Here is a 24,950-nt window from a genome sequence, read left to right as displayed (position 1 = left end):
AAAAAAGGTGATCCTTAATTTAAGACACTTAAATGTAATCACTTTTTAACCCCAGACAAATGAGGTCCCTACCCTGGTCCTCAAACTTTTAAGGATATCTCTCATAATAGATACAAAAATTATAAAAGACAGTGGGCTGTCTGAACTATAACTTTTAGGTATTGGCTATCAAATGATATTGAAAACTTTATTTCTGAAAATGAAGGTACGGCTATTTCGTGGTTTTTTTTTCCCCTTTTATTAAAGCTCTTTATTTTTCAAAACGTGTGGACAATTCTTCAACATTAACCCCTGCAAAATCTTGTATTCCAATTTTTCCTCCCTTCCCCTACCTTCTCCCTTGGATAGCAAGTAATGCAATATATGTTGATCATGATAGAAATATATGTTAAATCCAATATATGCATACATATTTATATAATTATCGTGCCACACAAGAAAAATCAAATCAAACCAGAAAAAAAGAAAAGCAAAATAAAATGCAAGCAAAAAGAGTGAAAATGCTATGTTGTGATCTATAATCAGTTCCCACAGTTCTTTCTCTTCATCACTGAACAATTGAAACTGGCCTGAATCATCTCATTGTTGAAGAGAGCCACATCTATCAGAATACATCCTCATACAGTATTGTTGTTGAAGTGTATAGTGATCTCCTGGTCATGCTCATTTCACTCAGCATCGTTCATGTAACTCTCTCCAGGCCTTTCTGAAATCATCCTGTTGGTCATTTCTTACAGAACAATAACATTCCACAATATTCATATACCACACTTTATTCAATCATTCTCCAATTGATGGGCATACACTCAGTTTCCAGTTTCTGGCCACCACAAAGAGGGCTGCCACAAACATTCTTGCACATACAGCTCCCTTTGCCTTCTTTAGTATTTCCTTGGGATATAAGCTCAGTAGTAACACTGCTGGATCAAAGGGTATGCATTATTTGATAACTTTTTGAGCATAGTTCCAAACTGTTCTCCAGAATGGTTGGATTCTTTCACAACTCCACCAACAATGCATCAGTGTCCCAGTTTTCCCACATCCCCTCCAACATTTGTCATTATCTTTCCCTGTCATTCTAGCCAATCTCAGAATTGTCTTAATTTGCATTTCTCAGATCAATAGTGATTTGGAGCACCTTTTCATATGACTAGAAATAGTTTCAATTTCTTCATCTGAAAATTGTCTGTTTATATCCTTTGACCATTTATCAACTGGAAAATGGCTTGAATTGGCTATGGCTATTTCTAATGAGCTGAAGCATTGTGCAGAGTAGGAATGAAGTGACTCAGCACTGCGTAACTCTTCCTTGAATATCTGATGAATAGTTTTGTGAATAACTAGGAAGATGGAGAGAAGGGGAAATTCATTTTTTTAAATCAGTCAGGAGTTACATAAGCTACATGGAATTGTAACACTGCAAATGGTTGGGTGAACTACCATGGTATCTCAAATTTAGACAGTCATTTTAACTTTACAATTCAGTGTTTTAAATCACAATGCATCTAATGAAAAGATGAATGTTGTAAATGAATTATTCTAAATCTTCATCAATAACTAAATATAACTCATAAGGGCTTGTAAAGGTCCTGAACCGTAAAGGTCCGGTTGTCTTTAAGTTGTCCTTGGGGGCTGCCGTCTCAACTCAATCTCCATCAGACTTTCTCCTTCCAGCGTGCCATCCCAACTCTGTCCCAGACTCGACTACTACCCAGACCCAATGCTGCCCCCTCTTTTATCCTCCCAGAGAATGGGCATGTGAGAACTCAGGGGCTTGTGGGAAAAATACTTCAACCAATGAACTTGCTCCTTTTAAAGGTTGTGTAAACTCCTTTTCAGAAGTTCAAAGATGTAAACTCCCCCTAAAGGCAGGAACTAAAGGTGTGAATTCTGAGCTAGAGAATTGCCTAGACAACCTGAGTTCCCCCCCTTGTAATCCTAACAAGGGCTCATGAATTTTGTAACATTTTAAAATAAAATTGTTTACATAGACAACAATCCAACAAAAATATTTTCCCCCCACCCCCAACACCTCCATACCTTTCACCCCACAGGGGCAGCCCAGGTGGTAGAATAAGTGAAAGGTTCTTGTGATAGCTGGTATTCAGAAAAATCATCCACAACTAATTGCTTCCATTTCTTCTTGTCTTACTTCCTCTCTCAACCTCTTCCAACCACTCATTCAACTGAAACTGTTCCATTTGAGAGAGCAAACTCTTAAATGATAACTATAATTGTCAGTTTTCAGTCTTCACTCTTACTGACCAATACTGACCATCCCCTTAGGTATACTTTTTTTCCCTGCTTTTGTGACAGCCATTAGTAAGTTACCTCAGGAAAAAAAAAATTAAGCATAATCATATGAGGGGGGATGAAATTTTGATGCAGTAAAAGACTTCCAAGCATTTCTGACCAAAAAAAAACAAACAAAAAAAAAAAACAGTGACATCATAAAAAATGAAGTGTAAACATAAGTCAAGAAAAAGATAAAGGGCAAAGAGGAAATATAACCATAAGGATTTTACTAAACATGGGCATATTGCTTACATTTTAATATAGGGAGATGATATTCATGTCACCTTTGAACTCTATTATCACCACGAAGAGAGTTTAATTAGAAGACCTGGGAGCAGCTCTTTTATGTCTCACTAATTAAAAAAAAAAAATAAGGAATTGAAGGAAAAGAAGAATATACTAGAGTATGAAGGATGCAAAGGAGAGGAGAAGAGAGAAAGTTAAGAAAAAAATCATCTTATGTAATCTGGATGGAAAAGGTGGGGCTAGGTGGACATAAGCTTCACTCTCATCTGAACTGGTCAAAGGAGGATAAATACATATACACAAACAGGGAAAAAAGGAAGAAGTGAGAATTAGGGATTACATTAAGAAAGTGATTAGTTTTAAAAAAGCAAAACAAACTTTAATGTGGGATAAACAAAGAGATTTATAACTTTTTGCAGGGCGCAAAATGAGAAGGTATTCAACAGGGGAATGGACAACAAGTTAAGATATATAAGATATATACTAAGGTGTTCTGTGAAATGTTGAAGGGAATGGTTTCAAAGAAACCTGGGAAGATTTGTATGAAATGATGCAGAGAGAAGTGAACAAAATCATAAGAACAATTTACATAAGGTCACAAATATTGTAAAATGCCTGAAAGAATACAGAATGCGACATACTCTTTTAGTGAAATGACTAATGTGGAAATCTGGTTAACTATATATGTTTGTGACGGGTTTTTCTTTCTCACAGAAGATAGAGATGGGAGGGAAAAATTTTTTCTAATTGGAAAAATTATACAAAATGTAATTAAAAAACAAACAAACAAACAACAACCTTCCCTTATCATCTGTTGTCTTGTCCTAAAACATACCTGTAGCTACCTTCTCCCCTTGGTGAGTCCTTCCTAAGGTCTCCATTTTGGGAAGGGGTCCAGAGAGTCCAGAAGGTCCAACCTTCATCTCCCTCCAGACTGTATTTATGACTTTCCCTATACCACGAGCCTGGCATGATATTCCCCTTCTTCCCCAGCAACTGAATCTCCTTCTTAGATGTTCACTTCTCCAGTAGAATGTTAGCCCTTCAAGTATAAAAGCTGCTTTTCTTTTCGCTTAATTTGCAATCCTAATCTTGTACATAATAAACACTGAAAATACTTGCTGACTGAGACTACCCAAATGGCAACCTCTTTCAAACTTCCCAATTTCTATTTAGCTACTAGTATCTTTTTAGTCACTTGAGTTTGTAGTCCTAGGCTCATACTTGTTTTCTCTCTCCAATACTCTACATAACCAATCTCAATCATAATTCTTCAATTCAGCACTTAGAGAACTTCACAAAGTGGCTCAAGCTCACCTTAACAGGCTTATTTCAAATTACTTTACATTCTCTGTATTTCATTACTTCTAAGCCAGCCTATTCATTATTTCCCAAATTCAGCATTCTATCACTTGTCCCTGGTCATCTGCTAAGTCTTGAATGTACTTTGTTCAAATTATTATCTCTTAAAAACTCCAGCATCCTTCCAGATCCCAGGTCCAGGATCACCTTATACAGGAAAACTTCCCTGCTATCCCTATTAGTATTTTCTCCCTCTCCATTTTTCCTGTGTTTGCTTACCTTATCTTCACACCCACTCTCATTTAGAAAAATGTAATTTCCTTCAGTTTAGACAGAAATTCTTTCTTTCTTTCTTTGTGTGTGTGTGTGTGCGCGCGCGCGTGTGTGCGCGCGTGTGTCTTTCCTTCAGATACCTAGCAACTAACCTAATAGTGGGCTACATTACATAATGAAAACTTGGTAAGTGGTCATCAATATGAATTTAATTTGTTAGATGAAAGGGCTAAGCTAGCTCTAAATCTGACTCTTGAGTGACAACATAAATACAAAGATCCTCTTACTTAACCAATATTTGAATCAAGAGAATTCTTTGTACTTGACAGGAAATGCATGCCTTTTCTCAAAGAGATATGGGCACACAGCAAGGTTTCCTTAAATGTTGATTTAAAAATGGGCCTTCTCCATTCAAATGTAGAGAATTTAACAGGCTAAGGATGAATGCCCAACCAAATTCATTCTTCTCTTCAATCAGCTTCATTGGAACCCTATTATTACAAAGAAATATAAACTCCTCAAATTGGCACCAATACTATGAAATGGTATTACTAACCTAGTCAAAAGAAGGCTGGCATAGACGTAGTAAATGATATCGGAAAAATGCCAAACTGCCTGGAATGCAAACATCTATGTCATCAAACCAAAGAAGTAAAGACTTTTTTTTTTTTTTTTTTTTAAATAGCACTTTCCACTTCTCTAGGTTCCCAGAAAAGGAAAACACCCTAAACTTGTTTATGAAAAGAGAAAAGAAAAAATGCACATTAATAAGAGCAATCAGTAGGTGTTAGTAATCACAGTGGAGTCAAGTTCAAGTGCCCCTCCGACAAAAATGCAAAAGGAATTCCTACTGTAATTATTTATTGCATATTTTTTTAAATTCATTTTTCCAAATTATCCCCTCCCTCCCTCCACTCCCTCCCCCCGATGGCAGGTAATCCCATACATTTTACATGTGTTACAATATAACCTAGATACAATATATGTGTGTAAATACCATTTTCTTGTTGCACATTAATTATTAGCTTCCGAAGGTATAAGTAACCTGGGTAGATAGACAGTAGTGCTAACAATTTACATTCGCTTCCCAGTGTTCCTTCTCTGGGTATAGTTATTTCTGTCCATCATTGATCAACTGGAAGTGAATTGGATCTTCTTTATGTTGAAGATTTCCACTTCTATCAGAATACATCCTCATACAGTATTGTTGTTGAAGTGTATAGTGATCTTCTGGTTCTGCTCATTTCACTCAGCAACAGTTGATGTAAGTCTCTCCAAGCCTCTCTGTATTCCTCCTGCTGGTCATTTCTTACAGAGCAATAATATTCCATAACCTTCATATACCACAATTTACCCAACCATTCTCCAATTGATGGATCCATTCAACTTCCAGTTTCTAGCTACAACAAAAAGAGCTGCCACAAACATTTTGGCACATACAGGTCCCTTTCCCCTCCTCAGTATTTCTTTGGGATATAATCCCAATAACAGCAATGCTGGGTTCAAAGGGTATGCACAGTTTGACAACTTTTTGGGCATAGTTCCAAATTGCTCTCCAGAATGGTTGGATTCTTTCACAACTCCACCAACAATGCATCAGTGTCCCGGTTTTCCCACATCCCCTCCAACATTCATCATTATTTGTTCCTGTCATCTTAGCCAATCTGACAGGTGTGTAGTGGTATCTCAGAGTTGTCTTAATTTGCATTTCTCTGATCAGTAGTGATTTGGAACACTCTTTCATATGAGTGGAAATAGTTTCAATTTCATCATCTGAGAATTGTCTGTTCATATCCCTTGACCATTTATCAATTGGAGAATGGTTTGGTTTCCTATAAATTAGGGTCAGTTCTCTATATATTTTGGAAATGAGACCTTTGTCAGAACCTTTACTTTTAAAAATATTTTCCCCAATTTGTTACTTCCCTTCTAATCTTGTTTGCATTAGTATTGTTTGTACAGAAACTTTTTTAGTTTGATGTAATCAAAATCTTCTATTTTGTGATCAATAATGATCTCTAGTTCTCCTCTGGTCATAAATTCCTTCCTCCTCCACAGGTCTGAGAGGTAGACTATTCTCTGTTCCTCTAATCTATTTATGATCTCATTCTTTATGCCTAAATCATGGACCCATTTTGATCTTATCTTGGTATATGGTGTTAAGTGTGGGTCCATATCTAATTTCTGCCATACTAATTTCCAGTTTTCCCAACAGTTTTTTTCCGAATAATGAATTTTTGTCCCTAATGTTGGTATGTTTGGGTTTGTCAAAGATTAGATTGCTATAGATTTAGATTTGTCCTTTGTATCTAATCTGTTCCACTGATCTACCGTTCTATTTCTTAGCCAGTACCAAATGGTTTTGGTGACTGCTGCTATATAATATAGCTTTAGATCAGGTACACTTAGACCACCTTCCTCTGACTTTTTTTTCATTAGTTCCCTTGCTTATTGCATATTTTTAAAAAGAAGCTTTTATAAATTATTAGCATTAGGAAATAAAAATTAAAAGGGAGCGTTCTAGAGGTTAGTAATTCATAGGAAACTATTTAAAAATACTTTATTGGAAGCTCAGTATGAATGTATAATGAGGCTCAAAAACACCAGGTGCTTGAAGAGTAGCCCAGCATGACTAACTGGCAAAATAAAAAAAAAAAGATAATAATAAAGGAGAAGTATATTTTAAAAACTAAAAATCTAGGAGGGCGGGGAAGGCCCCGAGACTGATAGTTCAGATGTAAGTAGTGTTTAGGAGTCAAAAAGTTTGAGTTTTAGACGTAGTACCACTATTAACTTATTCTATGGTCATAGGCAACATTTCTCTTCTCTGGGCCTCAGTTTCTTTATCTATAAAAAGAAGGAAATGGACTAGTTGATGTCCAACAAAGCTTCTAGCTCTGACATTCTAGACTCTATTCTCTAAATTTCCTTCCTGCACTAACATTCCATGATCATGATACACTCTGGTAAACCATATTTCCAGAGTACTTTTTAATTTTTTTTAAAACAACCCTGTGAAGTCAATAATGTCTTTAAAAATCCTTATTTTATGAAAAAGCAAGGCTCTGATTTGTTTATGGTTATACAGTTTTAGAGTTCAAGTTCAACTCTTGAACCTTCTACTTCAAAATCCAGTGATCTTTCTACTACATTGAAATTCAGATCAAATATAAATTAAACACTGCAAAAAAACCATTTATAAAGCACTTACTGAATGTTGTGCACTGTGTTGGGAGGTGAAATAATGCAAAACTAGTAGACAAGATACTAACAGAGATAGTTACAATACATAATTCCATATGATACATGCATCTGAATTACAAAATAAGTGTTAAATGAGGTCTGAGGCCTGTCCCAAACAGACATATGGCTCTCTATGGAGATATATGCCTGATGCATTGTAGAAACTTAATAAATCTTCCTTACTGACTACAAATCAGGAGTGATAAGGAAAGACTTCCTAAAGACAAGGTCATATGCCTTAGTCTTTAAAGGATGAGTTAATTTCAACCAAGTAAGATAGAGAAGAGCATTCCAGGCACAGAAAACAGGGTATAAAGAAGAAAAGTACAGGGAATGATTGGTTAGGAAAGTTGTCTAGTTTGCATGGAACATAACAAGCATGAGAGTAATGCAGAAATTTAGAAGTATAAAATGACACTAGTTTGTTAAAGGCCATCATTATCAAGCAGTAGTCTAATTTTCCTCATCCATAAAAAGGAAAGGCTTCGATTAGATGATCTCTAAATTCATGTCTGGCTCTAAATTATAATTTTAGGCTGATCCTGGGAACTTCAGATCAATGCATTTCACTTCTTCACTAGAAAAGTCAGTGGAACTTAAGATAGACACCCAATCACTGAAGAGTGAAATAAATTTAAGCACTGTGGTTTCTATAACAGGAAATTAGGCCTGACTAGTTCTGTTAAGGTTCCGAGTGGGTAAATATACACTTGAAGAAGGGGAACTATTATTTAGAATTTCAAAACTCCCTTGACAAAAATTTCTCACTAAAGGCTCTAAAAAATTAATTAAGAGTTAAGGATTAAAAAACTTCTCACCAAAGGTTTAAAAAAAAAAAAATTAAGACCAGGGATTAAGAGGTTATTTGTCCAGATTTAAGGAGCTAGTTTAGAGAAAAAAGGTAGGGAAGAAATATTCATCTTGCTAAATGAAAAAAATGCAAACAGTGGAGTTTGCCAAGAATTGATGAAAGGGCCCAGCATAGTTAAACCCCTTCACATTCTGGCTACCATCCACCTTGCCAATTAGTTGTTGGTTTTTTTTTTTTTTCCAAATTACTCCCCACCTTCACATACTCTCTGATCTAGTCATCCTAGCCTTCTAGCTTTAATTGTGTAGATTTCATCTCCGAAGTGTTGCTGCAGAAGTGGTTCCCCCAGTTTGGAATGTACCCCTCTTTACTTGTACCTCCCCAGAGCTCCAGAACAGGCACCAAGTGCTTATAAGAGGTTTTTCCTGATTCCCTGCTTAAAGTACTTTGTTCCTTTTAATACTGCTTGGTTTATACTTTGTATTTATTTACTTGTAAATGTATCATACCCTTACTCAAATGTGACTTCCTCAAGGGCAGAGGCTATTTGGAGTAACTGGTCTTTTTTATCCCCAAAGCCTAGTACAGTGCGCTAAAAAGATACTTAATAAATGTTCATAGAATCACAAAGTATCTTGAGAAGACAAGGCACAAACAAAAAAAGTACATATAGATAACAGACAAACATTTATAAAGTGCTCTGGGGACAACAAAGATAAAAAAAAAAAAAAAAGAAAACAATCCATGACCTCTAAGGAGCTTATTATCAGTTATAAATAGATACATGTTAGCCTGGAAAGATGTATTTCACAAACTACCAAAAGATTCTGGTATTGGCTCCATTCTTCAAGGTCTTGGTCAAATGTACAAAGAGTATATTTGTCAAAAGTACAAATGACTAAAAAAAAAAAAAAGTCAGGGATTTATACACTGTATGATTAAAACTGTCATCCAAAAGGATATTATTAGGTGGAAATGGTAGCCTCAAGCTAACAAGATAAAATGTTAGAGATAATGCAAAGTCAAACAGGTTTCATGAGACAAAAACAGTATGATTCAATGAAATAATCCCATTCTCTTATGTTTCCAATATCACTTTCCAGATATCAGCTTGAGAGTAGAGACTGTGCCATGTATAACTTTATACTGAATTCTTCAAGCAGTAATTTCTCAATAAATATTTCTTCAATGAATAAAGAGTTTTTACAATATCTAAGGATTCCGAAGTAGATAATAAAAAAGTTTTGAAAGCTTTCTTAGGGAGAGGAAACAACCTTAGGGACATTTTTCCAGAGAAGGTAGCCTTCTCATATATTATTCCTCCTTTCCCAAAATATTTTCTCCCACAATAAATGCTTTCCTTTTGTTTTACCTACTGTAATTCCCCCAAAGATATAATTGAATTAACTAGATAATCCATTAGTATAATGGAAATATTGCTAGGACAATCAAGATGTTGTTACCTTATCAGTTAACTAAATTATCCTATTTCTCTTATAAAGCCTAGATGAGTTCAACTACAACTAAGGGAAAGGATGATGTGATTTAGTGAGAAGTAAAGATTAAGTGGTTAATGTTGGCACAGGGAACATGTCAAAAAACATAGCAGATGTGAATGCAGTGCCATAGTTTAAGACAATATAGAACTTGGACCACTGGAAGGATGAATAACTGTAGGAAAAAATATAGTTAAATACAAACTACCTACTTTTAAACTAACAAGGAAAAAATGTATCAATCACCTTTGCTGTGTAGAACATGGTATTAGGCACCAAGGGAAGATTAAAATGTTTATTTAAGATATAGTACCTGTCTTGAAGGAGCTCACTACCTCTGAGGCATTGGAAATAATTTTTTGTAAATAGATGTTCAATAAAAATTAGTTGAAGAAATTAATTTAAAATTGTGCCTAATGTCCATACCTAACTCAGAAAAGAGGAAGAAAACTTTCTTCTTACGTCCCTCTGCAAAGCATACTTTATATATGGGCATAGTTATCCTTGAAATCAGTCAGTGGTTAGATACCAACGGTTCAAAACATCCCTTGATTTTCAGTGGCATGATCAATCATAAATTGATCTAAACTATTTTTTTATATTGTTTCTGTTTTGTTCTTGTACTATTTCTTGGGGTCACAAATTCTGTAAATTTATTCCTCCATCTGATTTTTAAACTGTCCAAAATTCCAAAATGGACTATTTTCAAGCTATGAGGGATACTGTCGTGTAATATCTGTAGAATTTGGAAAAGTTGTCCATGTTCCCACATCCTATAATTTTTGGGGTATTATAAATTTCAATAATTCAATCGAATCCAACACATATTTATCAAGATTTCTTGCTGAGATAAGTGGGTTCCTGTCTATATAGGAGCCAGACTACTCAGCTACAGCACATATAAAGAGAAAAGTCACAGAATATAAGCACTTGTATAGATGAGGTCATGTAGTCTAAGCTTCCAATGTTATATAGAAGGAAACTGATACACAGAGATGGGGAGGATATCCCAGAGTTAAGAGTGACACTGAGTTCTCCTGATTCCCAACTAGTGCTGCCCCACCCTGTACCAGGAAAACCCTTAAGTTCATACCAGACAGAATAATGACCAAGAATTACAATGAAAACCATAGCAAGTCCTAGAACTAACACAAAAAGTCCCACCGAAGCCCCCAGGCAATACAAGTGCTAGTGTGACTAGAGGTAGGACATATCTCCAGCAAGACTTTGTATTTGAAGACAACAAGGGCAAAGAGCTGCCCTGAAAAAACCCTCAATATAGTCAGAAAGCCCCAGGGTAGGAATCTTAGAAACCCCCAGGGAGTGGTAGTGGGCATCAATCATCAATCAATGCAGGGTCACACTGCCCAGATCCATAATATTTTCTATGCAAGAGGCCTTTAATGAGCAAGTGTTCTAAATTTTAAAAGTACAAGGGGAGCTTAATTTGGGGCCTGGAGAGTGGGTGGGCATGAGAATCAATGCAGAAGTCCATCCAAAACCGAAAACTCCACTCAAAGTATAGCAGGGAGACAGAGTATAAACCTCTAATTCATAAACTAAAGCTGAAGAGTTAAGTTAAGGAAGACACAAGGATAAAAAGAAATTACTGTAGTTCTTGCAATGGCCAAAAATCTAGTCAAGAAAAAAAATTAACTCTGTAATAAGTGCAAAGAAAAAAAAAATGAATCAATTTTTTTTAAAGTAGATTTTCTAAGATTACATGAATATCTATACAAAATTATTCATGAGATTTTTTTTTTAAGCTCTTAAGGAAAGTATTGGAAAGAGAATAAATATCTTTGAAGAAAAAGTAGTAAACTTTGTTCAAATAACAGAATCCCTGAAAAGTAGAAGGGCTTTAACAAAAGTCAACAACCCCATGAACCAACAAGGATGCTAAAACAAAATCAAATGACTAAAAGAACTAGAAGAAATCTAAGGCAGCCGACATGAAAAACAACTGACCTGGAAAACAGGTCAAAAATAGAAAATTTAAGAATCAATAGACTCCCTAAAAACCAGTTTTTAAAAAGCTTGGAAACAAAATTTCAAGAAATCATATATGAAAAATTCTCAAATCTATTAGAGCTAGATGGCACAATAAAGAAAAAAAACCTACTGATCAGCTCCTGACATTCCAAAAAGAAAATCATAGGGAATATTACAATCAAAATCCAGAATTTCCAGTTCAAGGAAAAATATTACAATCAAGAATCAACAGAATTTCCACGTTCAAGGAACCTTCAAACACTTATGAAAAAGGCCTAGATTTCAGAAAGGCCTGGAGAGACTTACATGAATTGATGTGGAATGAAATGAGCAGGACCAGGAGGATCCTTCAACAACTTCAACAACAATAGTATATCAATTTTGATGGACATTCTCTTCAACAATGATCTCTCTTCAACAATGAGGTGAACCAAATCAGTTCCATTTTTTTCAACAATGAAGAGAACCAGATACACCCAGCGAAAGAACTATGGGAAATGAATATGAACCACAACATAGCATTTCCACTCCCTCTGTTTTTGTCAGCTTGCATTTTTTGATTTCCTTTTCTTGTGCAGCAAAAATAACTGTGTGGATATGGATACGTGTGTGTGTGTGTGTGTGTGTGTGTGTGTGTATACACACATATATACATACACACACACACACACACACACACACACATATATATATATATATATATATATATATAGTATTTAACATATGCTTTAACATATTGAATATGTATAGCTCTGCTCTGCCTGCCATCTAGGAGAGGGGGTTAGAGGGAAGGAGGGAAAAAGTTAAAATAGAGGGTTTTGTAAGGGTCAATGCTGAAAAATTATCCATGCATATAATAAAATATAAATAAACAAATTAATTGATTGATTGGGGAAGGAAAAAGAAAAAAGACTCAAGAATCTGAGACTGGATTGTGTGTCCTGACAACTTGGAAAAAGGGAAAGAAAAGTCCAGGGGAAAAGTAACAGTATAAAAAGGGATGAAAAGAACATATAAACATGGAGAAAAGGATGGGACGGGAGGTGGGACTTACTTTTATCTGAAAGAAAAAAGGGTTGAACACACACACACACACACACACACACACACACACACACACACACCAAACTCAACAAGAGGGAATGGGGAGTGGGAGATTAGGAGGGAATGGTCATAAGCAAATTAAACTTGCTGATCCTGATATAGGAAGGAATTAAAAAAGGGGAAAAAAAGCTAAGAACTAGAATTAACTATGCAAGAGCTAGACAAACTGTGGTACAGGGATGTAATGGAATTTTACTGCACCATGGATTGGACTACACCAAAAGATTAGATGATTTCATAGAATACTGGGTAGTATAAACTGACACAAAGTAAAGTGAGCAGAACTAAGAAAACAATTTATATGTGGAGAACAATATTGCAAAGAAAACAACCAAGAAAGACTTCAGAACTCTGATCAGTGATCAACTTATGACTCCAGAGGACAAATGAGGAAAGCATGTGACATATTTCCTGTTAGTAATGTGATGGACACAAGGTGCAAAAAGAGGCTTACATTTTTGGACATGGCTCTAAGTGGATCAATTTTATTTGACTATGCTTATTTGTACTTTTTTTTTTTTTTTTTTGAGGGGAGGGAGGTTGGCAACAGTAATACCAAAAGGAAAAAAGGACATTGAAACATCTTTCTAATATATAGAACAGAACAGAAGGAAGCACAGTCAAATTTTAAAAGTAGTGTGTGGTACTTACTGTTTATTTTAGGTGGAAGAAGAGAGAGGGGTAATGAAACAAAGAATCATGTTTCCATATACTCCTCATATAAAAAAGTTTTTTCTTTTGTATTTAAGTTCAAAATTAAACAAATGTTTAAAAAGCACTTTCCTCACATCTGTATGGTAGGCAGTATAAGTGATATTACTTTTCCATTTTATAGATGAGGAAACTGAGGCCTATAGAATTCAGAAAACAGCATCATATTAAAAAAATTTTATTATAGCTATTTATATGCAAAACATATGCATGGGTAATTTTTTAACACTGCTCCTTGCAAAACCTTCTGTTCCAACTTGTCCCCTCCTTCCCCCCAGCCCTTCCCCTAGATGGCAGGTAGTCCAATACATATTAAATAGAGCATCATATATCTAACAAACAGCAGCATCAGGTCTCAAATTCTATTTTTCTGATTCTCAAGCCAAATATTTCTATTCAATATGTATACTATGGTATGCAAGGTTGAAACTTTGCAAAAGGATAACTTGCCCTTTTGCCCATAAAACACATAAAGATATTTTAATCAACTAGCTTTGAAAGTTTTGTTTTGTTTTGTTTTGTTTTAATTTTCTTTTCTCTCTTTCCTTCAGGACAGGGGGTAAGGAGAAGATAGGACAGGAGTCCCTGAGGGTTCAGCAGAAGTATCTGATTTTTAAGATATGGAAAGGGTCACTGGGAGCAAGGCAGCTTTGAGGTAGGTAGAAGATTATTTCCATGGGAACAGCTAGGGAGAACCCAGGGAAAGATCAGGGTACAAATTACAAAGTCAGATTCAGTGGTGGCCTGCAAAGTGACACAGCTAGTAAGCTCTTGTTTTTTTAAGACTATCATTGCCTAAGATACCTTTCCTACAAAGATCTTTCCCATTACAATTCCCCTGTTTGTCTACTGTTTCTTCCTTAAACTTTAATTGAAGAATAGAAAGATCAAGGCAGAACAACCTCAAAATCATTCTTATTGCCAAAAGACCCATTAGAATGAAGAATGGGTAAAGGGAGAAATGACAATAAATTATATATTTATTTGCAAATCTTAACATTGAAGCAGAAAGGTGACTTTCAGGGTATTACAGAAGACACCTCAAACTTCATTCACGTAAACATTTATTAAACACCTATATCACATAAACAATTTTTCCTAGCTAGGGACTAAAGAAGGAAAAAAAAAAGATTTCCTGATCTCTAACATCAAGGAGCTTGCAAACCAAAGGTGGAGGGTAAAGCAAACATAGATAAATCTTGCTGTTGTTCAGTCACTTTCAGTCATGTATGACTCTCCACAATTCTATTTGGGGTTTTCTTGACAAAAGATAATGGAATAGTTTGACATTTCCTTTTCCAGCTCATTTTACAGATAGAGAAATGAGGCAAACAGGGTTAAGTGATTTTCCTAGGGTCACACAACTAGTATCTGATGCCAGATTTACATTGTAGAAGTAGAGTCTTCCTGACTCTAGGCCCAGCACTCTATCCACTGTGACACCTCACTACTCCTAGATAAATACAATATTTGTTTCAATCAGATAAATAACAAACATTAATACAATAGATATTTGATCTTGATAAATACACTACAAATTGGAATATGGTTCCAATTCTAAGACCTTCACTAAAATCATCTTCTGATGTCTTATCGTGGTATGGAGATGACAATATTCTCAAAGGTCTGGCAGGCCCAAAGATGGATGAGCATGTGATTTTTTTTTTTTTTTTTTTTTTTTTTGTCATGGCCAGTCCAATCAAATCTAGAAAGGCTCATTCCCAGAAAATGGGTCACAGGTGATTAACAGTTTTGACCAATGCAACTACCCATATTAGTTGTCATCACAGATTTCTGAAGTGCTAAAAGTACTGAAAAAAGAGCATCAGTAGAGACCGGCGTGCTACAAGATCAGATGAAAGAGAATCACACTTCAAGTTCATAGGCAGAACATGGACTATATGAATAATAGGGCCTCTTTCAATTCTGAAATACTAAGATTCTCTAATGATGTTTGGGTAAAATTAGAATTCTCAAGGACGGAAAATTTCACAGTTTGCTCAGAAGTCTCAAGAATGGGATGAATACAGGGCTCTAATTATCTTGCAAAGGAACTACAATTCACATTCAAGTGAGACTTTCAAAGAGGTGGTGTCATAAACCAGACAAGCAGGGCACCAGGCCCAGTTCTGCTAAGTGCTGGCCAGGTCATTTGCCCTCCTTGGGCCTCCATGACCTCCTCTCTGCTGATGGGTTGAGGTGTAGTTCTCCTTCTAATCGAACACCGAAAGATTCTGCTCACTAGGGCACAGTGAGGAGGAAAGAGCACACCAGAGCAGCAGTCAGCCGGAGCAAGGACAAAAAGTGTGACTGGTGACCCACAGGATTCTTGCTGCACAACACTTTAAACGCAGCAGGTACAACCAACTGCAAAGCCCTGCTAAAAGGGCAGCTGGGGTAGAGAATTTCTGCTTTACAACAGAGTAGGCTTTTCACAACTACTCTGATCCTATTACATGACCTCAATGTTCCAGATTCTCGTTTATCCTAATTCAGTTCAGCCCCCTTGTTGAATGGTTTAAAAACATACTCCCTCTTTTCTCTGGTCCTGGGGAAGAACACAGGGCTTCATTTATTCCATTCCTGCAAGTATCAGATAAGCTCAAAGAGTTACAGTCTTTCAATAATGCATTTAAGAAAAAGTGACATTTTTTTTACCTGTAGGAGATCTTCATTAAGGACTTCCGTTTTCTCAGCTCTGTGGATAGAAGAAAAGACTTGTTTAGAGAAAGGAATAAAAAGTCACAATTTCCCCAAGTTTCCAACAATTGGGGCATTTCAAATATAATGGGTAAAGTGGCATCGTGAATATGTGTATACATGTGCATATATATATATATATATATATATATATATATATATATACACACATATATATATATATATATATATATATATATATACACACATATATATATATATATATATATATATACATACATACATACATATATATATATATATATATATATTTAAAAATATATAAAGAGTCATCCCTGGTATGGCAGAGGGAATTGAGGTTATTTAGTAATGCCCCCACTCCACCCTTTCTTATAAACTCTCTGACAAATGCTCTCTCCTTGAATATTTCCAGTGTTGGGAAACTCATTATTGAAACCTCAATTTGAACAATTTTTACTATTCCTAAAAAGCAGTTAAGAATGGGGGGGAAAATCCAATGTAAATGAAAGTTGGGATTTTAAATCCCTTTTCTCCAAGTGTTAGAACTTTTTTTTTTCCTTAAAAGAGCTTAATGTCAAGACAAATAACATGTAGTGATAACTATTTTCCATATTATATATGGAAATACAAAATACAAATCACTTAGCACTTGTAATTTATCATTTATCATATTTCCTCCAGAATTTCCTTTGTTCTACTCCAATTTCCACTTTAAAATAAAATAAAAAATGTTTACTCTTCATAATTACTGCCCTTCTCAGCTTAAAAACAATTTCTAGCAAATGCTTCAGCTTTCAAAAAATTGCCCCTACCTGTGAAAGTTGTAACAAAGCTGGAACAATCAGGGCTTTTACCAAGATGCTAAACTTCAGAATGTCAACACTTTTTTTTTTCCCTGGCAAATTATTGACATTAGAGAATAATACATATATTCTAATGCCAATTAAAGTAACATAACAATACCTGACCTTTACATAGCACCCTACAGTTTACAAAGAATTTTCTAAATATTATCATATATGAACCTCACAATAAAAACCTTGAGGTAGGGAATACCAGTCCCCTTTTACAGATAAGGAAACTGAATTCAGAAAAGCTAAATGACCTGTCCACAACTAGAAAGTACCTACAAGAGAATTCAAAACAAGGTCTAAATTTAATACTTAAAAATCAAGAATCATCAGTATTTAAGGCTACATTAGAACCCAAGTCTCTCAAATTCCATCATTCTGTCTTAATCTCTCAGCAGCAGATGAGTACCAATGCTAGAGATCAGAAAGATGATCATATTGTTAGAGATCATCTAACATCTTCCTTGATTTATAGAAGAGAAATCCAATGCCTAGAGAGAAGTGGTTTGACTGAATCAGGAGTAGAGACCCCATCAGCTTTCAGATGCAATGTTCAAAGAATCACCATTTAAAAAAATTAAAATTGGAGCATTTTAGCTCTGTTATCTCTCCTTATAATAACCATTAAGAAAAACCTATCTACCTTTTTAAAGTACCACCTAAATCCCAGCCATCTTTGATGACAAATCCCAACAAGCCTCCACTTTTTGGACTCCTATTGCACTTATCATACACTTTTGGAGCTTGAGGCTATCCATACTTGTTCTCTAATTGTTTGGGGCTTCTCATCAGGTATCTCCAATTATATCTGCATTTTACAAAAGGAACCACACACACTCCAACCTTCTTTCTCCTTCCAGAGCATCTAGAACAGCACCAAATAGGGAGCAAGACTCAATAAAGAACTCTTAAGAAAGGAAGAAGTGGGTGACAGTCGCAAAGAGAATAATAACTCAGGTTTAAGATGACAGTATTCTTCTGGTCTGTGAGTTGAACTTAGTGGCTGCTGAAGTCCTTTCCAAATCTCCAAAGCTATAATTCTATGAAAACTGTTGAGAAAAGACATTAGAAAAGTCTCTTCTCTAAAAAAGTCTCTCCACGTTCCTTAATCACCCCAGGTACATGAATGTTCTCTAGAGAGTGAGGGAAATTATGGGGCAGAAAGGCTTGGAAGAAATCTCTGGGCAGTCACTTCACTCCTCCTGGAGCCACAGTTTTCTCTGTAAGGAGCTAGAAGAGATGTTCCTTCTGTTCTAAAATCCCATATTCTGTTCTCCAAATTAAAAGCAGAATAAAAACATAAAAGACTTATTATTTCTAATCTGGAAAAACTCACATGAACTGATGAAGAGTGAAGTGAGCAGAACTAAGAAAACACAGTACAGAGTAATAGCAAGACTGTGTGAGGATCAACTGTGACAGACTTAGGTTTTCTCAGCAATCCCATTGGATAGCAATAGACTTGGGATAGAAAATGCCATTCACTTCCAGAGGAAAAAACTGTGGAGAATGGATGTGGATCAAAGCATAGGATTTTCATCTTTTTTTGTACTTCTTCTTGGTTTGTTTGCTTTTTCTTGTGTTTTTCCCCCCTTTTTGGACTGATTTTTCTTACACAATAGAACAATATGGAAATATGCATATATTTAACCTATAGCAGATTACATGTAGTCTTGGGCAGGGGTTAGGGAGAAAAATTTGGAATACAAAATCTTATGAAAAAGAATTATTATTTCTGTCAATCTGAAGAACTTTGGGGAAGATATCACTGTAGAGCAGAAAGTATGGCTGGCTTGGGAATTAAGAGACCTAACATCTTATTCCAGTTTTGCTCCTATGTGACATTGGGCAAGTCATTCAAGTTCTTGGGATCTAAAATTTACCCCCTCTAAAATAAGAGAATTAGACTGGATAATGATTTCTGAAGTCCTTTCTAATTCTAAGTCTAGACAAGGCATAGGCAGCTGGTTGTGTCTTAACAACCCTGAGAGATTCACTTCTACAATTCCTGTGCCAGGAGACCATACACCCCACCATCAACCCACTACCAAAGTATCTCCACTTCTGCGCTTGATATCTTGTTTCTGCCCTACTTCCTTTAGCCTATTTTTTCCCCCTGATGTGCATTGCTACTACCTTATGCTGGTTCCAGACATTTCTCTGGACTATCAGTTCTCAAAATTTTTTGTTTTGAAACCCATCTAAAATCATAAAAATTAGTGAGGACCCCAAGGAGCATTCATACATGTTGACTACATTTATCAACATTTACCATTTTAGATTAAAATGGATACAATTTTAAAACAGTTATGTTTGTCACAAATAACAATAAACATGACATGTTAGCACTAGTTAATATTTTTATGAAAGCGAAACTTAAAAACACTAAACACACTCTCATATTTTATAAAGAATAGTTGCAACATCTGAACTACTCAACACACACACACATATACACCCAGCTGCAGTTTAGATTTGAACTCCAATTCTTTGGAAGAACCCCCTATTTCACCAGTATGGGTGAACTTTTCACTAACTCAAGATGGTATCTCTTCTCTCCGAGCCTTAACAGACCACATGCCTGGAAACAGCATATTGATCAAAAACCTCTACACAATTAAGTAGCCAGTCGCTAGGTGAAGAAACAGATCCTGCCCAGGCACTGAATGGTATGTTTCCAACTGGGTCTGACTCGGGTCCCACCTACATGGCATTCCAAGTGTGAAGAAGAGCATCAGTCACGGCAGGGAGGCAGGAGAACATGGGGCATGTAGAGGAGACTCAGTGTGCAAGGGATTAGTGAGAGAGTAACATGAACAGCAGGTAGAGCTGAGTGATGGAGGGTCTGAAAGCCAGATCAAATCGTCCAAATTTATTTGGTAGAGGGTAGGAAGTCTATGGAGGTTTTTGAGCAGAGGCATAACAACTCAGGAAGTCTGGCAGATATGTAAAAACTGGAACACCTCATTTAGAAGCTATTAAAAAATATCAGTGCACACACATACACACAAAACCCCTGAATTGAAATAAGATTACTATAGTCCCTTCACAAGAAAGTCACTAAACAAAACAGGTGGACATTAATAAGGGCTGTACTAGGATATAAAAGAGGGGTTGGAGAGGAAGGGATGGAGAAACAGGAGAGGCAGAAGTATCCCTGAATACGAGAAGGCCCAGGACAGAAAGAAGTCCCTGGACGTGGAGTCAGGAAAACCTGAGTCCAAATCTCACCTCAGCTTGGGGCTTGTGGCTATCAACAAGCCATTTCATCTCTTTGTGCCTCAGTTTCCTCATATGTGAAGGGGGGGAGGAGGAGTTGACTTAGGTGACCTATAGCACATTATCTTCCGATGCTATAAGCATACAACTTGGTCACCAATTGTATGTCTGTGACATGCAAGTAAAGGAAATGAACAGAGACAATGGTGGCCTATCATGAGGAAACCAATCTGTGTCTCATATAGTCATAAGACTTCAATTCTGGGAAGTCCTACAAGGCTTGGGGACTGGATGGGGTGTCTTTGTACCACTGAACTGCAGGGGGTTAGGAGGAAATGAACAAAGGGATGAGGGACTTTCTGAAAGTTTAAGAAAAGAAGAACTGATTTAGAGTTGGCTTAGTTGTGCTGTTCCCAGAAGTATGATTAAGGGCCACCCAACTCTTGAGAAGCTTTACTCATCAGGAGCCCCTGTGGCAATCTCAAGGGGCTGGGACAAGCCCCACTATCTAATGTAATGAATGTATTTGTGCCAGGGTCACATATCTAGAGTTGAAAGGACCCTTCAGACCCATCTATTCCAACCCACTCAATTTACATATGAGGAAACTCAGATTTAGGGAGGCAAAAGGATTTACATAAGCAAATGTTATCAAAGGCAGGAGTTGAGTACCAGTCTTCAGTTTCCAGAGCCAGTGCCCTTTCCACTCAGCCACACTTCCTGACTGACTGGTTTTAAGGGAAGACTAGATAATCACTTGTCAAGAATGCTACAAAAGATCCTCGGTCAGGAATAGGTAAGGCTAGAAAGCCTCAAGGTCACTTTCAGTATTTCTGTAAACAAATTTTAAGAGTACTTGAGGGAAAGGATTGTACCCGTATAACCCATAACAGACTGTTTGCTGTCTTGGGGAAGGTAATGGAGGGAGAACAAATTTGGAGCTCAAAATCTGATACAAATAAATGCTGAAAGCTAACTTTATGTGCACTTGGTAAAACAAAATACTACTAAGGGGGAAAAAAAGAATAGCAAAACAAAAACAATAATCTTTAGCCCCTCTAAGAGAAGGAGTACAAAGCAGGTCACCCACAGAAGTTCCACAGGCTGCAAAGTGAATTTATGAAGACATCATCTTTGGCTCTCAATTCTATTCACTATAAGGACACGAATTCTACCCATTTCAGGCCATAGATGATAAAATCCAAGGTCCAGAGGCTAAGTGATTTCTCTGAAGTCATGCAGATAGAACGATCAAAGGCAGTTTTCAAATGCAGATCCAAACTCCAAAGCTAGTTAGTACTTGTTCCACAAGATCATGTGGCTTCCCCAAACACACCATTACAAGAAGAAGGTAAGAAATTATAACAGCCTCTATGAACGTCTCAGTAATTCTATTTTTCCATTTATCATATCTCATTTCAAAACAAAGGATTTTATTTTATCTTAAAAAATGTAAGCAAACTCAGTTTTTCCTTCTGTTGACATACAAATCTCTACCCCAACTCACTCCCCAGTGTCTCATCATGGTAAACATACTAGTAAGTAATGGAGAGGGATCCCTATAGGAAAAACTTATAGATTAAATCAATAGATTTTTGAAGTATTAAAGAATGGCATGATTTGCACAATTATAACTTATATAAGGTTGCTTATTATCTCAGGGAGGGAAGAGAAGATGGAAGGAGCTGAAAACTTTAAAAAAATGTTAAAAATTCATGTATTGGTCAACATGCCATCTGGGGGAAGGGGTGGGAGGAAGGAGGAGAAAAGTTGGAACAAATGGTTTTGCAACTGTCAATGCTGAAAAATTACCCATGTAAATAAAAAACTATAATAAAAAGTGAAAAAATGTTAAAAATTGTTTTTAACGTAATTGGGGAAAATATAAAAACAGAATAACAAAATACTGCAGGTTGTAGAGTACTATGTGCATAAACAGCAGAACAGATCTCTATCAGAAAAACTAATCTACAGTAAAGATATCAAAAATATATAACTAAAGAAACTTTAAAAGAAGTCTCTGAGTAATTTTCAAAGGATAAGAATAAAATAAAAATGGATCATTACAATATCATTAAATTTCACATTTTTGTAACATTCAGGGTCCAAGGTACTTTACCTGATAAAATTCTTTGCAGGTATACCTAACAATCAGGACCAAGTTCTCAGTGAAAAGATCAGGAGGCAGAAGAAGCCCCTATTTCTAGCCCAAAGCTCACTGAAAAGACAAGAGTGGCTGTTCTTGTTTTTAATAAGTAAATGTTGCTAAGGCAGGTGTATTTCCTGAAAAGGGAGCTTTTGCCCATTTCAAACTGAGAAGTGCACTGGAAGCCAAGACATATCTTGCAAAAACAGCATATTACAAAGAAAAATACAACTTTCTATATTTTTCATGGATCACTTTTCTAAACACAGTCCATTATCCCCACAATTTTAAAGCATAAGTGATACTGAACATTTGGATAAATTTGCCAAATTCGACCTCCATAAAGATTAATGCCTCAATGAGCAGAATAACATGTTGACTTATTTTGCATGAGTTAATGTGCTATGGTTGCTAGGTATCACATGTAACTGTTATTAATAATACAATGAAATAATGGAAACTATGCAACATTTTATTGAAGATTGCAAACAAATCTATCTTGCTATCTACCTATCCCACTACCTAGAAAGGACAAATCTTCATAAGACAAATAAAAATGCTAAAAACAGCTTTGAGAATTCAACAAAAATTGTATCAAAGCTCTAACATTATTAAAGACCAAATTGTTGCTCACATATGTCTAGATACAAAAATTTAATGGCTAAAATTTATTTTAAGTACATAAAAACTTAAGATTTTTTTTTTTATTGCTGTTGCCATACTCAATCTGAACTACATAAAAGGAAGAGTTTTTAAATATAGAATACAAAAATTTAAAACTATGGGAACAAAGTACATCTCATCCCCACTGTTCTGTCTCAAGGATGCTTTCAACAAGTCTAGAAAAAAATCAGTTCAAATATCAAAACACTTCTTAGCTATAAATAGTAATTTTATTCACTTAGATAAGAGTCCAGGGAGCATATATACATGAGAGGACAAGACAATAACTTGTCCTTAGACTATTCCTAGATAAAATCAATTTTCATAGAGTGTGAAGGTTTATAAAACACTTTTGTTAAAAATCATCTAAAAAGGGGGCAAGTAAGAGCCGGATGGGCACTGGGCTACTCTGTGCGGCGCTGAGGAAAATAATCAAAAATGGGCAAAGGTGATCCTAAGAAGCCGAGAGGGAAAATGTCTTCATATGCCTTCTTTGTGCAAACCTGCCGGGAGGAACACAAGAAGAAGCACCCAGATGCTTCTGTGAACTTCTCAGAATTTTCTAAAAAATGCTCAGAAAGGTGGAAGACAATGTCTGCTAAAGAGAAAGGAAAATTTGAGGACATGGCAAAAGCTGATAAGGTTCGTTATGAAAGAGAAATGAAAACCTACATACCACCTAAGGGAGAAACAAAAAAGAAGTTTAAGGATCCCAATGCACCGAAGAGGCCTCCTTCGGCATTTTTCTTATTCTGTTTTGAGTATCGTCCAAAAATCAAAGGGGAGCATCCTGGTCTTTCTATTGGAGATGTGGCAAAAAAATTGGGAGAAATGTGGAATAATACTGCTGCAGATGACAAGCAACCTTATGAAAAGAAAGCAGCTAAACTGAAGGAAAAATATGAAAAGGATATTGCTGCATACCGGGCTAAAGGAAAACCTGATGTGGGAAAAAAAGGAGGAGTTGTCAAGGCTGAGAAGAGCAAGAAAAAGAAGGAGGAGGAGGAAGATGAAGAAGATGAAGAAGACGAGGAGGAAGATGAAGAAGATGAGGAGGAGGAGGAGGAAGATGATGATGACGATGAATAAGTTGGTTATAGAGCAGTTTTTTTCTTGTCTATAAAGCATTTAACCCCCCTGTACACAACTCACTCCTTTTAAAGAAAAAAAATTGAAATGTAAAAAAAAAAAAAAAAATCATCTAAAAAGATAAGTGGTCTAAATGCTACCCTCATCTTACAGATTAACAGACTGAGTACCAAGCAAGTTAAAGTGACTTGCTCCAAGTCACAACACTATTAGGAGTTCATAGTGAAATTCAAATAGAAGCTTCCTAAATTCAAGTATTCTTTGCTTTCTATCACATAGTTCTAACATCTTTGTCCAAAATCACACAGGGAGCAGGTATTAAACAAAGAAATGAAAATCAGATTCCCTGATTGCCTGGCCATTGCACCAAGAATTGGCGTATCTGTTGATGATTAAATATAACCTCACTAACAATCAGTAAGCACAATGGCTAAAAAAAAATCCATGAGCACTACCTATCCATTAAAATATGAAAAAGCAATTCAATTCTATAAATGTAGATTAAACTGATGACCAGCCAACCCTATGGAAATGGGCACATTAATACAATGCCTCCAGTGGCAAGACAATATTGGTGAATTTTTAAAAGTCTCATCTGGTAATTCACACCAGGGGCTGTAGCCTTGGTTGCTGTAACTTCAGACCTAGCAGTCTCATCACAGAGCAGTGCAATGAGATGTACTGGATATAGTGGAGCTACTCATTTCTTTTCTGCTACAGCTTCCTCCTCTGTCAAACAGGGGGAAGAGGAGTGCGATTAGGAGTCTTGAAGGTATCCTCTGCATCTCTCATCTATTGAAGCTACTTCAAGGGAACAGATTTCTAAG

General features: G+C 36.1%; 1 protein-coding gene and 1 pseudogene across 4 annotated transcripts in view; one reads left to right on the top strand and one right to left on the bottom strand.

The window, feature by feature from the left end:
* Positions 1-24,950, bottom strand: part of ARHGAP17 (Rho GTPase activating protein 17) — a 136,879-nt gene that overhangs the window by 56,426 nt on the left and 55,503 nt on the right. For all 4 annotated transcript variants that reach the window (XM_074280040.1, XM_074280041.1, XM_074280039.1 and 1 more), the window contains exon 2: positions 16,132-16,171. In XM_074280040.1, coding sequence (XP_074136141.1) covers positions 16,132-16,171 — 40 coding nt within the window. The remainder of the gene's footprint in view (positions 1-16,131; positions 16,172-24,950) is intronic.
* LOC141549946 (high mobility group protein B1 pseudogene) lies at positions 23,414-24,178 on the top strand (annotated as a pseudogene).

The sequence above is a fragment of the Sminthopsis crassicaudata genome, chromosome 1 (genome assembly GCF_048593235.1).
Source record: "Sminthopsis crassicaudata isolate SCR6 chromosome 1, ASM4859323v1, whole genome shotgun sequence".
NCBI classification, from domain to species: domain Eukaryota; kingdom Metazoa; phylum Chordata; class Mammalia; order Dasyuromorphia; family Dasyuridae; genus Sminthopsis; species Sminthopsis crassicaudata.
This window is presented reverse-complemented; position numbering and strand designations above follow the sequence as displayed.